The sequence below is a fragment of the Venturia canescens genome, chromosome 6 (assembly GCF_019457755.1).
Source record: "Venturia canescens isolate UGA chromosome 6, ASM1945775v1, whole genome shotgun sequence".
NCBI lineage: Eukaryota > Metazoa > Arthropoda > Insecta > Hymenoptera > Ichneumonidae > Venturia > Venturia canescens.
In genome coordinates this window covers 4,684,282-4,699,131 of record NC_057426.1, presented here as the reverse complement: position 1 = coordinate 4,699,131, position 14,850 = coordinate 4,684,282, and the positions used below count along the sequence as shown (strand labels likewise).

Below are 14,850 nucleotides of genomic sequence, written 5' to 3'. Positions count from 1 at the left end.
TTTTTATAAAAAAAAATTTTAATATACAAAAAGAGTACAAACTGCTCAAACGCGAATTGATCGATGATCAATTGTCGCGAGGCTCTCGTGCGAGCTACCATTTTCATTTCTTTTACAAACTCGTTTGAAAAAGATTGTTTTGTTCAAGCGTAACGCAAACATTCGTGCGAACATAGATGTTTCGTCCTCGATACTTTTAGCCTTACGAGTATTTCCGCGTTTAATTGAAGCGTAAAGTGGCCTCTCCTCTCGTGAAACATCGTCGATACCTCGTCGACAGAGCCAATTTTCTTTTTTTTTTGTTTCGCGCAGTTTTAGTGACTTCTTTTTTTTCACATCTGCGTATGTCGCGGTCATACTTTTGTCCATCCCCTAAAAAAAGGATTCCCTCTGCGGAGGAAGCGTAACGATGAACATGTTGGCAGAGCACACGCGCTTCGCGAGCTGTGAACCATTCCGCAAAATTTGCGAGGAAAAGTGTCCTTCGAACCGCGCGGCAGCGCGCAGTCGGTACGTCGATAACGAGTAGCGTGTACGCGAAAATTGTATTTTTTATTTGCCCTTTTATTTTTCCTCCCCCCGTTACTTCTCTGCGTTCGATTTTTCTATGTGCTTGTTTTTTGTCGCCCTTGTGTCTGAAGCAATACAAAACGGTTTTACTCGTTTCTCTCTTTCTCTCTGGCGCGCGGCCACCGAACGCTCAAATATTATGACGAGTTTGAAAACAGCTTGTAATTACACGGTGTACGTGAAAAGTAGCCTCGTGCGAGTCGCTCTGGAGAAAAAGCTTGCTCGAAAGGGAACAAAAATTCATTGTGTTTGTTAGAAAACAGCCGTTTTTTTACGTTTGTTTACAGCACTTCGACTGTCGCAATCATATCAGAGTGATCCAACCAATGGGCGATGGCAATCGACTCTACATGTGCGGTACCAACGCCCATTCTCCCAAGGACTGGGTTATCTATGTAAGTATTTGTTTAATTCGTTAACGAATTAGGTCATGGGAGATAAATTGAAATTTCAATTATGGGGACTTCGATGATCTGAAATTTCTTCATCGCCTTTATACAACAGGCTTCAGTAATTGTTCGTAAATTCTGATCAGCGAGAAAATCATGATTAAAAACACTTGGAACGTCGTCGTAAGAAAGATCCAATTACTGGTTAGCGCGCGAGCGGGGAATTATATCATGGACAGGCAATGTAGTGTGGTTTGTTTGCCGTACGTACTAAAAGTCCGCGGGGTTATCTGAATTCTGTGTATAACATCGTGGCTCAACTACCCGTGTAACGATCCTGCGCGCAAGCCACAACGGAAAGTGTATGGCTCTCGTGATGTCGAACATTAAACAAGTCCCTGGTGCGCTGTATAACCGCGAATCCGCGAAATGGCTAGTGCCTATTTTTTTTGTTTGGTCCTCGTTTATATTTTCCGGTCTGAAAAAAGAGCCACGCTGTTCACGGTTGCCAATAACATTTTTGAAGCTTTATGGCATTTTTCCATTTCGTGGTGGCTACACAACCAATTCATTTACATCGGTGTAAATATTCATTTAATTATTCCATCGAAATCCGTTAGCAAGTTTTTTCGAGGTCGAGGTTCAATTCTCCTCACCCGCATGCGCACCAGTTCGAAATAATTCCTCGAACGATTCGTATTTTATGTTTATTCGTTTACTCGAATGATTCTCATAACAGAGCAATTTGACACACTTGCCGAGACACGAGTTCGTGCCAGGAGTTGGAATGGGAATAGCAAAGTGTCCTTATGATCCCGCTGACAATTCAACTGCTGTCTGGGTCGAGAAAGGCAATCCTGGCGATTTGCCGGCTCTTTATTCTGGCACAAACGCTGAGTTCACGAAAGCGGATACAGTCATATTTCGCACGGATCTTTATAATCTGACCATTGGACGTAAAGCCTACAGCTTCAAGAGGACCCTCAAGTATGACTCCAAGTGGTTGGACAGTAAGTACCTTCGTAACTCTCTGAAATAACATCTCACCGGTGCTTAAACAAAAAGATTTGTATCCTTTAGGAGAGCTACCGATCTCCTTTCCCTGCTGATTATTGTTTACTCGTCCAATCGAGTGCACTCGTACGACGAGAAAATCAGGCTCTTAAAAACCCTCGAGAAGTACTCAAGTAAAACTAACCTAGGGACAATCCTACTGACGAACAATGAGAGCGCTGCGGCCATTAAGCGCGTGAAAAGTTTTGATAGAACGACGAACCCTGCCCTCTTTCCATTGCAATTCCGTAGTTACTCGAGAGTTAAGGACCCTGAAGAAGCATCGATGCGTTGAAGCCTTCCGCTTCACCCTCTCGCTCTCTCTTGCTCTCACCTTCGTTAAGTTTCTGCTTCTCTTTTCTCATTATTGATCCTCTTATAAAATGGTACGTTACTTTGAAGTGTCATTTAAAACATTATACGCTTCGAAAACTCATGATTAGTTTCATGAAGACTCTGTCTATGAATATGTGCATTTAACCCGACTGATAAATTCGTGGAGGGAGTGAGCTTGCTCTTTTTAGAACAAACGTTCCCCTAACTTGACGATGGAAAGCTGTTCCTTCATTACAGTCTTTCGGTGGAGTTACCCATGCTGAAAAGAAGGGCTTTTCTAACGAAATATCGAAATTTTCTTGGAGGTAGCTTACCGTTAAAATAATGTATGAGATTGAACTCTCGAGCCATTAACCTCTTCCTCGTTATTACAGAGCAGAAAAACGCCTGCTTCAACCTGCAGCGACCTAATCATAGTGGAAAAATTTCTCGATTCTAAATTCCTATACGCTCGTACATGACTTGAAAAAGAGACGAAAAAATTACGCCGCAGGTTGTATTACTTCCGAGGGTGTATTTTTTCCTTTCGGAAGGTTCAGTCCGCCTGAAAAAAATATAATTATTTATCATTACAAAGGGAAAGTGGCGTAGCCCCGGTGCGCCGTTATTCGCTCTGCAAAAGACATCAACGCGAAGAGTTCAGGTCGGGCAATGGGTGAATTCCTGAGAACGCCGTGTATGTTGTAGAGTTGCGAGATACCCCGCTGAGTGCGGGCAATAAAATGAGGCCCCCTACATTCTCAAACTTTCACGGCCGCCTGGTGACAGCGTCTTGAACTCAACGTCCCATTCGAAGAGACTCAGACCCGTGACCCTCACACAAGTTGAACTTAAATACTCCAACCCCGCTGTCACATAGTTGAACCTCTCCGCGAATTTCGACATCAGAAGGGTTCGCGTACTTAGGGCACACCTTCCGGTTCTTCGAACCCTCCCGGAGGAATGTCTCTCTCGACGGTTTATTCGCGTGATCGTGCGAGGTTCTACACCACTGTGCAAGACAGCCCAGGATGTAACCTCTACACTAACTACATCAAACTTCCCCTTGTGGTGCATTCATAGCATTCCTCGCTGCTCTCGATTATTAATTCCCACTATTTCAGTTCATTAAGATCTGGCAAATGTTGAAGAACTTTCGATCTTGCAATCATTCACTGTTTCACCGCAGCATCATTTCTTAAAGGCTTTTCATCCCTTCACTGTGCCATCACGACATTAACAACAAAGCTTCGTACTCGAAAAATATCGAAATGCCCATTTGATGGGTCATGGCAGACCCGCTAAGATTTGGCGTTGCAAAAAAATTCTCAATCTTTCATAAACTGCCCAAAGTCCTCGGCATTGACGTAAGATGGAAGAAAAAGATCTGGAAAAGCCCTGACCGAGAGCCTAAAACGAGTAAAATTATGATCGATCCTGGTTGGTCTAATTGTTCGGCTCATTACAGCATCGAATGTCGGTGCGGGTTGAAGACAAACGTGTAGGAACGCAAACAGAAAATCTCAAGATGGATAACCGGCAAGACAGATAATGAAAGAGACAATGAGAAAGAAAAATTTAGGGAGGGAGAGTGAAAAGTTAGTTTAAGCTTGATGGAGCGAAGCTCGATATGTAACGCGCTTGGATATCCTTCAGCTCGAACGAAAGCTCTCCTCTCCCTCTTAGCGCATCCCAAAAATCTCGTAGTCTCATCTTGCCGGAGGGTGTTGGATCTCTTATATCTCGTTTCACGCTGCTCTCCGTTGCCCTCGGGATGCATGATTAGCCATTTGTTTCGTCGTTTAATTCGCGCAGTTCGGAGACAGAGAAACGACTGAGATAACCTTACGGATGTCTCTCCAACATCAAGCAGCAATTCTTCTCATTCAGTTTGTCTATTAGTCGAGGCGTTGATTAAACATCCCATGGGAGAGAATGAGAGATGGAAGACGGAAGATGGATCGTATCACGTGCCACCGTGTCAGAGTTTAAAGTAGTCACGGTGGAGGCCAATAAAACATGAATGTAGCGCACCGAATGGACAAAACATGAGAGAAGCCGTAATAAGGGGAAGCAGAGAGAAATACTCGATGTTTAACAAGCCATGGGCGAAGTGAAGGGCACCGTTGCTGCCAACAACCTTAAGAGTCCTCAAAGACCAATGTTTTTCGTAGAGAGCAAGTGTAATTACGTCAATTTATTCGGCAAAGCGAGAGCTATGAAACGCTAGCAATCTTTAATATTCAGAAAGTTAGGATAAATTTCAATAAAAGTTACTGATGAGCTGTAATTAAATAACTAATTACAACTTTCCGAATCTAAATTCCTTGGAAAGAAAGTCATAATTATTAGCATGTAGTTACCCCATATTCAGTTCTAAAGTCTGATGTCACTCAATAATCGATTTACATCGCTTCAAGTGTCGCTCTGGAATATAAAATTCGTCCCAAGTTATTTGTCGGCGGCGGTGAGCCATGAATAATAGTTTTCGGGGACTCTATTCAAGTTGGATATTATTAACGTTTTTATCGGCGTAACATGAAACGGCGCGTACGATGGCGATGGAGTGGGAAAGAAAGATAGAAAAGCAGAAAGAGGGAAAGTAGTTAAACTCTTTTACGGTGGCTCCAGTCGTAAATCGACAAGTGGATGATCATTGAACGTGCGTTAAATTTGAGGTAGCCCCGTGACCACGGTAAAACCTTCAATTTCTTTCAGACCCGGCGCCTCTCTTGATCGCCCCTTCAATGAAAACTACAAAAGTCGTTCGAGCCTTCGTTTTCTCTCGAACCTTAGGAGCTTTTGAACGTTTATCGCTCGACTCTGCGCGCACATACTCCTTGCTGGAAAATACCAGTTTTACAGTTTTCTCACATATCCTTCGTAGTAAGAAAATGCTTCGGGAAAAATATACGACAGGCAGTGGTGAAAAATTTAAGCGCTTCGGTCATATAGTCTCCCTAATCTATCAGAGATCTCATTCCAATCGTCACTCGTCGACACATAGTCGGGGGAGAAAATATTCGAGCAACCACATATTTTGATCTGACGAGAGCATAAAAGAATCAGCTCCACGTTGTCTGACAATATCCTCGCTCCTTTTCTTTCCATCCTCACCAACTTTTTTCACTTTATAAGCAAGCTCGTTCTAAAGTTAGTCACTCTGTTTGTTTTGTTTAATTTTCGCTTAGAACCAAACTTCGTCGGCTCTTTTGACATCGGACCCCACGTATTTTTCTTCTTCCGAGAAACCGCTGTTGAATATATCAATTGTGGTAAAAGCGTTTACTCCCGAGTTGCGAGAGTGTGCAAAAAGGACACCGGTGGCAAGAACATCTTGTCGCAGAATTGGGCAACGTATCTGAAGGCGCGATTGAACTGCTCGATACCTGGAGAGTTCCCGTTCTACTTCAACGAAATACGTAAGTATATTATTTGCCCCCGGTTCACGTTTTCATACAGAAAGACAATGCGAGAAGGAGCAAAACAAAACTTCGACCGGTCAATCGAGAAGCTTTTTTTCAATTCTCGTAACAAAATTGATACAAGCTAATTATTTAGGAAAATACACAATTGGTTTTAGACATTTTCGAGGATCCTGGTTTTATCCTTGAACTGAGCTTTGCAATTGAAAAAGTAACCCATGAAAATTTTTCAAAAATCATCGTACATGAGACCATTCAAGGCCAACATTTTTAGTTTCCCAAACTTATTCATTTTCTTCATGAAACACACTTGTGTACCAGTTTTAGTGAAATTTTGATGAAATTTGAAAAAAATGATCTAAATCCGTACGTGACATAGTTTTGCTTTGCGATAAATTTGTAACAAAAGTTCAAGACATAGGAATGTGAGTTTCCACATTTCAAAATTTTTTTCTATTTCCCAAAGCGTTTCTAATTGCGTTCGAAAAGCATTTTTTTCTGCATTGCTCTCCTGTAACCGAGCAACGTGAATGTGATACTTTCAGAGAGTATTTACAAAGTGCCAGGGGACGACACCCACTTCTACGGGACATTCACAACCTCAACAAACGGTTTGATGGGTTCGGCCATTTGTTCGTTCCATATTGACGCGATACAGGAAGCCTTCCGTGGAAAATTCAAGGAGCAGGCAACGAGCAGCAGCGCGTGGCTGCCAGTACTATCGAACAAAGTGCCGGAGCCGAGACCGGGACAGTGCGTCAACGACACGGAAACCCTTCCAGACACTGTGCTCAACTTTATAAGATCCCATCCGTTGATGGACTCAGCAATATCCCACGAAAACGAGAAACCCGTTTTCTACAAACGGGATATCATGCTAACCAGACTGGTCGTTGACAAACTTCGCATAGACTTTGTTGGAATGGATCTCGACTATACGGTGTACTACGCCGGATCGAGTGAGTTGAACAATCATAAGTTCCTACGAAATTCAACCTCAAAGACCGCGCGCGTCTCTCCACACAGTCCATTCAGGCTCCGAATGAATCAATCCTTCAAGTGTTGATCTCTCGGAGCAAAGTCCCTCCTTAGAAACCTCAATATTGTAGGGAACCATTATAATAATTCTATCATCCGTAACGAGCGTTTGTGGTCTCAATTCGTGTTGCAGGTGATGGCAGAGTACATAAGGTGGTCCAATGGCTCGACAACAACGGCGAATCTCAATCAATTCTATTGGACGTTTTCGACGTGACGCCCGGTGAACCGATACAGGCGATGGAGATATCCAAGGAGCATAAAGAACTGTACGTCGCATCCGATCATCGAATTAAGCAGATTGATCTCGTTATGTGCTCCAGACGCTACGACAATTGCCTGCGATGCGTCCACGATCCTTATTGCGGATGGGACAAAGATACGAACACGTGCAAACCTTACGCTCCTGGGTAAGTCGAAACGAGCTCAATTCGTTTTATCTTTCGAAAATAAAATAAAAAAAAACAAACAAACAAACAAGCAAACTTGGGCACTTTCAACTTATTTACTCTTGGGCAACATGTGTGAGGGAATGGGGATCGAGTTTTCCAGAATTATGCCAATCACCGAAGATTCTTCCAATGCACACAGAGGCCACTTACTAATGTTTGCGATACACAAGATCTCACTCGCTTCGTTATCTGGCCCCCGGATCAAAACAAAACAAAATAAAATTTGATTCAAAGCTCGAACTCAAGAGCGCCAGAGGCTCGCAGAGTTTACAAATTTTTTCAACTTTTCTTAAGCTCCTCGAAGACTCGAATAAGCCGAGCGGGGGCGAGTACCTTATTGGATTAAAGTGAACCGTACGAACGGTTAACCAGGCAAAAGCTCCGATAATGAATCGAGTTGATTCTTGTGTAAACGTTGCTCGATTTTTCCCCCCTCCCCTTTACATTCGCCTCCCTTATCGCGATGGATTCCCCCACTGAGCAATCCAGGACACTTCGTTCTGCGCTTTACGATTTTATGCGAATCCTCAGACGAGGTTATTTGATTTTATACACCGCTCGACCAATCCCTCGTCTCGTTTTTATCTACAAACGATTCGAAGCAGAAATAAACTTTTGATTTTTCAATTCATTTATTATGCTTTTTTCGTCGCATTTATTTACAGACTCCTTCAAGACGTGTCGAACAGCACAGCAGACGTTTGCGACAGTAGCGTAGGTAAACGAAAGCTCGTCGTGACGTGGGGACAGTCGGTTCATCTCGGCTGCTTCGTCAAAATGCCCGAGGTCCTTGCCAATCAGGAAGTCAGATGGTACCATTACAGCAAGGAAAAGGGGCGCTATCAAATAGCGTACAGGTACGGAGCCGGGGGCGACAAGTTCATCGAAACATCTGAAAAGGGTCTCGTCATTGTCGGTGTAAATGAACAGGACGCTGGCAGATACGATTGCTGGTTGGGAGGAGCTCTTTTGTGCTCTTACAATATCACCGTCGATGCTCACAGATGCTCAGCACCTGCCAAGTCCAAAGATTATCAAAAGATTTACTCGGATTGGTGCCACGAATTCGAGAAGTACAAGTCGGCCATGAAGAGCTGGGAACGAAAACAAGCTGTAAGTCGATTGGTCATTATTACTATGAAATTGTGCCTCGAATTCGCACGATTCTATTTCCAAATAAAAAGGCATGTCAATTGTTTTTTTGCGTAAAATTTTCAACGATTGGCTCGCATTCTCGCGAGATTCAAATATGAGTGATTGGAATGATTTTTTTTTGTTACAGCAATGCGCCTCGAGACAAAACGACAGCAACCAAAACGTCCACACGAACGAAGTGTACGGTACACCATTGGTGTGATGGAGTCGCGCTCTTGACCCTCATTCGAGTAGAGATTACGAGACGATGATCCGCATAAGCGTTCTACCGAGAAACAATTCGCCCTCTCATGGAATATTAACCAGCCTCCGGATCATCGTTTTGTTCCTGTTCACGAGCCGCTACCTCCACTACTAAGACTGGATATCGTTGTCCATTGAGTGAACGTGAAATCGTTTGATCGCGTGCTGCTAACGCGAAAAAATAAACAATTTCGAATGAAAACCCCTAATATCCTCTGGCGGAAGAAAACAAATCTAAAAGAAAAAACTAACAGTGCCACCGTGACTCTCACCGTCCCTTCGTGCGAATTATTGTCATCGATATCACGAAATAATGTGCTCGGGAGCTCGTTCCACACTCGTCAAAAGTGGAGGTAAACGAAATAACCGCGAATATTCGTGCGTGGGTTTCACTTATTCTTTCGCAATCGTTAACTACTCTCGCTGTGTGTATCGTGAAAGATCGTGTGAATGAGTTGAGCGAATTTTCCAAAACAGATTGCGACTTTTCGTCGCTCTTCACCGATCTGCGAATGAAATGTGTTGAAACGAGGTACATAAGTTATAAGATTGACGTCATAAGGCGGTAGCACTATTAATTTGATTGAAACTTCATGGACGATCGAATTAACAGTGGTATTAATGAGATTTTGTGAGGCCTCCATCGTTAAAAGGACCAAAATAGCCAGCAAAATTGACACTCCAAGTAACGCGTTGTTGCGAAACAGAAAAAAAAATGAAAGAGACGAACAAGACACGCGAATAGGAAGAAAAAAGGGATAAAAAGAGCGTGTGCAATTGCCAAGATAGAATGGGCGTCAAAAAAGTATTGTCTGTTTTCTCAGACCTGTGATATGGATAAAAGAGGATTGACGGGGTAGGGCTATGGCTAAACGACTTGAGGTGGATTGTGCTCCATTCACGATCACGTCCCGCCGGAACTGAGAGTATTCCCAGACCGGAAATTGGACGGGTGGTCTCCGCCCCCCACGATGTACCTCCTCCAAAGGCAGAAAACAATCACGAGAATTTTTGGAAAGAGGGGAATTTATATAGGTCCGATGGTGAGAAACGGTAGTCGCGAAAATTCTTCAGATCTTCAAGTTCCAAATATTTTCGTAAAATTGTGCAAGGGCGATATTTCGAGAATGAAAAAAAAAACATAAAAATAACAAAAAAAAAACAAGATGAAAGAAAAAAGAAACAGAAAAAATATGGGACAAAGATATGAGATTTCCTGCGAAGAATTAGTTCGCGAAACTCCCGGTTATAACCTGACGATATATGCCGCTAAATGCACATATATGCAGATGTGCATATAGACAAGTGCTTTTTGCTCCAAACAAATATATATCTATAGACATGGATATATACATGAATAACACGGAGTGTGAGCTCCGTAAGTTACATTATGAGATTATTCGACGACTCTGCTGTAATATGTCTGTCTGCGTATGTTGCGAACACATCTTTATTAGAGAGTATTCCATGGAGAAAAGCATTTTTTTCTGTAATACTCTTATTACGACACGAGTCTTCACATTCATCGTTTCTATTTTATTTTATTTTTTTTTGTTCTAACGCCATTTGTTTCGTCCTCTATTATCTCGCTTCGACAACTTATACGGTCGATCTTCAAGCTTAATTCATTATTGTTTATTTAATATGATTTTTTTTTTAATTTCTGACGAGAACCCGATAAATTTACTATATCATTTGTCCCTGTCATGGAGCTTTTTGTCCATCGTTTTGTTTTAAGTTTATTCTGTATCGGTTAGCTACTTAATTTTTATCATTAGTTCGAACCCTCCGGTCATTTTGAATAAACGAAAACTTTTCTACTAGGGTAACCACCGCGTTTGCGACGTTGCGCATTCGTCGGTTTCAATGAATCGATGCTGCAAGCAACCTCGAGTAGAACCTAAGACTTTAAGATCCTTCATGTAATTCTAAAGAACATTGACACCACGTTTTTTTTTTCAAATAAAAATATATGGCATAGAGGCTTTTGGCATTCTCTGAAGAACTTTAGTTCCTACGAATCTCATTGACGAGCATTCCTCCAGAGCCCGGAGCACTCGTTCACTCAAGGTAGGTGATCTGCGGGGTTCAAATTCGTTTTTTTTTCTTCATTTGTCTTTTTATGTGTTTCTTCCATTGTAATGAATTCCGGTTGTTCTACTGGTTATTTGAACGCAGGCAAAACGAAACTGCTGATTTAGTGAGTCAAATTATTTCCTTCGTTGTTTCCATTAAATTTTGCTTCCACGAACTCCTGCATGCGAAGACACGAAGACACAAAGACGTGAATATAAAAAATTCGCGTTATCTGGTTGATAATCCATTGTAAATATTAGGCATAATCGTCATCACGTAAAGTGTTGAATTTTTCATAGATCTAATCCTGTACTGCAGAAATAATAGATTTTCGCTCATTCATTTTTACCATAAATGGAAGAAAAGAGTTTCGAGATTGTTGGCGGTTAGAAGAGAAAGTTTAAGAGAAACGTCGAGTCCATAAACCACGAACGAATGGGAACGTTCAATCGATGAAAATGGCAAATCGCAATCGATCGAGACGCCCACGGAGCGCTTGTTCCCATCACTCCCCAAACATTACCGTGCGCCATTCTAATTTTTGAAACCTTCTGCTAAATTCCTGAAAAATAAAGGACTAAAGGAGCAAAAATTAGATTGAAAATTTGCGAGTAAAACGAGCATAGATAACACATAATCAAGAGAAAAAAATAGAATTTCTGAATAAAGTAACGAAAAGAGAATATTAGTAGAGATAAGCTGAGCTGAAGAAGATAATAGTTTTGTTTTTCGATGCGGACGAGTGTGAACGTTGTTTGTACTAGATTTTTTAACCAATCCTCAACGCAACGATTGAACTCGTCTCAAGATCTCACAATCGTAATTCACATATATAAATATATTGACAAGAATCTATATATGTCTATTGATTTAAGAGTAAGAGGTCATGACACCTTTCTGTGTACGGATTTATGTTTCCTGAGAAGGTGAATAAAAACGAAGCGTAAAGAAAAAAAAAAAAAAGAAATATCAAATGGAACGCGTGCTCGTTCAACTTTTGACTGGTACATGGTATTTAGAGTTCGAGCTTTTTATAAAGAATGTTCAGTCGTTGTGAGTCCAACTCCATTTCCCATCATATTGATGAATTTTTGTAATTTCGTTTGGTTCAAGGTCGCAGCTAGAGATTTCGATGTGGCGAGCTCCCACCGCCTTTTTCTCGGGCAATCGGAGGGTATTTTTCTCCAGTTCGTAATAGACTAATGAAGAACAAAAAATGCGATTAAGAGAAGCGTTATTTATTCGTTCTGTACAAAAGATTTTTAAAAATGGGGGAAAAGGGAGAAGCAAAAACCGCTCGCACTTAGCACCGAGAATTTAATAAAAAGGGAGGGAGAAAAAACGAGAAATGAGCACGGGTGGAGGGGGGTCGAGGAGAGGCCGGTTAGACGATTTAATTTTTTACTACGTTCCACACTGGATTGAATCCCAGATGGAAAACGACCGGATGAAAAAAACGATGAAAAATAAAACAACTTAAAAACGTGTGTACACGAGAAAATGAATCTTCTAGAGGTGAACAAGTTTAAAAAATAAAATACACTAGTGAGGAGAAGGAAATCCTTCTGTAAGATGTACTTGCTATGAGCTTCAACAAGTATTGGATTAGTATTACATGAAACTAATTGATAATATTGAGGTTCCGGGGGACTAGCCTTACGGTTTGTTCTCAAAGGGCCCGATAAATGACGAATAAACTGAAACAATCGAAGTTTTTACATCCATCGCGATTCGAAATGTATCTTTTCATTTTTCGTTCTATCTTTCAATGTTGAATTTCTTCGTCCTCGGATTTTCACAGACGCGATTAGTGAAACGATAATTTCTAGTTTCGATCGTGAATCTTCAAACAATTATTGATCTGTGCAGAGACAAAAAATCGCTGACACGAAGAAAACAATTGCCGTGGGTTTTCGCAACCTATGAAAACTTCGATGGCACCGAAAATCTGTGAAAATCCGGAGGTCGCGAATGTTTCTCATAAAAAATCAATTTATGGATGAAAAAATCACTAGGGCAACTATTATTTCGAGACTTTTGTACAACGAGAAGAAAACTAAGTGAGCGATAACGATGAAGGAGACGAGAAGAGGGAGGATGAAAGACGAAGGCGATTTTGAATAACGGCTTCACACATTTGATATACCAGCGAATAAAAAACGCGTATGTGTGAACGCTCGTGTACGTGTGCATGTGTATATTGCTGGCCAAAGTTCCTGCACGTCGACCGCGCAGTTTCCACCCGAACAAGAAAGTAGATACCTGAGTGGGAAAATAAAAATGGAAAATTCACGAACAGCGTTTCGAAGTGGACAAATAGCAAGTGAAAATGGCTGTCTGGTTTTTGAAAAATGGTCGAATGTTCTTTTGACGGAAAAGAAATCAAACGGGAAACGTGAAACTCCAACTCGATTTATGGGGAAAATTCTGAAACTTTTTCTACTACAGTTTTTCGTGACAAAAAAAAAACAGTTTTGAAAAATGAGGCGCAAAGAGAGATTGATGGGGTTGAAAAAAACTTTTTGAATAACCACGACAATTTCTTCTCAACTATTTTTGATTGAAGTGCCTATCCGATCGACGTTTCCTGATTCTTTTCGTCAACTTATGAATAGGACTCAGAAACCAGAACTTCGAGAATCAAAATCTAGGAGAGGGAAAGCATTGTTCATGAATTTTGAACGCATTTTATCTTTTCACGAATTCTAGGCAATTTTTTTCTCGTATTTTGATGAAAAATCTTTTTCACGAAAAATACGCGAAAGACATCCGTTTTCGTTGTTTTCTGGTGTTTCACGAGTGTATCTAATGCTAGTCCGGATTTATGAGATGAATCATATGTACATCTAAAATAAACAATTTTTAATTGAAATAATTCTCACAGTTCGCGAGGTTTATCAGTGAATCAACGAAAGAAATTAAACTGACCATGAATGGTGTTGGAAGAGATTCGATAGGTTTTCAAATTCGGATGAGCTCAAAAAATGAACTACAAAATTTCACTGCTTAGATCTGCATTTAACCACCGTTTTCATTATTTTTAAATTCGTATTTCGTTAATAGCGAAGGCTGAAAATTCCTGCCAAAAAATGGCTGAACTTTCTCCCCGAAGACCGAGTCGAAGCCTCGAGTTGCCTTGTCAAAGTGCTTCCAGTGAAAAGTAATTTGATCATTTCCCAAGATCCAACAGCTAATTTCACGAAAGTAAAAAATCTCGAGAGAATATCAGTCTTGAAAAACGCGTTCCCGGGTAACAAATTTGATCGACGTGCCTAAGTTTTGGTCGGCATTATACGGCAGAAGAAGGTGGCTGATAGAAGAAACGAGCGTTTAGTACTTAAAATAAGAAATAGTAAGGTATAAATGATCTTTTGTCGAAGATCGCGGGGCGAAAATTCACTCCAAATATTAGCAAAATGAAAAAGAGCATCAATACCGAATTTCTCGAATCGAATTTCGCCTTGGTGAGCTCGGTAAAGTTGGCGGTTATTACGGAAAGCAATCTAAGACGAACGTAATGTTGTTAGACATATTATTTATAAGATTATCATGTAATGTATATGTTAATACGATTTTTCATTAATTCTCAAGCATATGCTCGATTTTTTGCCAGTAAGATTGACACGGCGAAACTCTCTTTGGATGCTATCGCAATATTAAAGAAAAAGATGAAAAAAAAAACGTATATTAAAATTGAATATTGAACGGTGTAGTTTATTTCTGTAGCCATAGAAATCCACCAAAAAAAGACATCGACGTTCCTTCGTTAATGCGGAATCATTTTTATCCTCAATTTTGATACAATGAATAAATCATCGCTAAAGAATTGATGCAGCGAGGGTTTTTTATCGCTGCGAACGATTACTGCGGCCAGTGAGCTTTCGTTGGATTGATGGAAAAGTCTGAGGTAAGAGTATAATTTTAATACGTTGAAACGATGGGATCTTGTCATTTGCTTGACTCCCCATGTCATTGAAAATTATACAAATATTTTTTCGTATAATTCATTATTAATTATAGTTTGTCATTTTTATTGGCGTTATTTCATTGTTATGAAAGTGGAAGCGTAATACGAAGCGACGAAGTGACTCAATAAATAGATATCGCGAACCTCGATACTATTTTATCTCTTTT

At 40.8% G+C, this 14,850-nt stretch overlaps 1 protein-coding gene across 9 annotated transcripts in view; it reads left to right on the top strand.

Moving 5' to 3' along the window:
- Sema2a (Semaphorin 2a) overlaps nt 1-14,414 on the top strand; it is a 268,372-nt gene extending 253,958 nt beyond the window's left edge. For all 9 annotated transcript variants that reach the window (XM_043422285.1, XM_043422283.1, XM_043422286.1 and 6 more), the window contains 7 exons: nt 858-965; nt 1,699-1,969; nt 5,519-5,749; nt 6,298-6,711; nt 6,924-7,200; nt 7,908-8,355; nt 8,525-14,414. In XM_043422285.1, the coding sequence (XP_043278220.1) occupies nt 858-965; nt 1,699-1,969; nt 5,519-5,749; nt 6,298-6,711; nt 6,924-7,200; nt 7,908-8,355; nt 8,525-8,599 (1,824 nt within the window). In that variant the 3' untranslated portion in view covers nt 8,600-14,414. The remainder of the gene's footprint in view (nt 1-857; nt 966-1,698; nt 1,970-5,518; nt 5,750-6,297; nt 6,712-6,923; nt 7,201-7,907; nt 8,356-8,524) is intronic.
- The last annotated feature ends 436 nt before the right edge of the window (nt 14,415-14,850 follow it).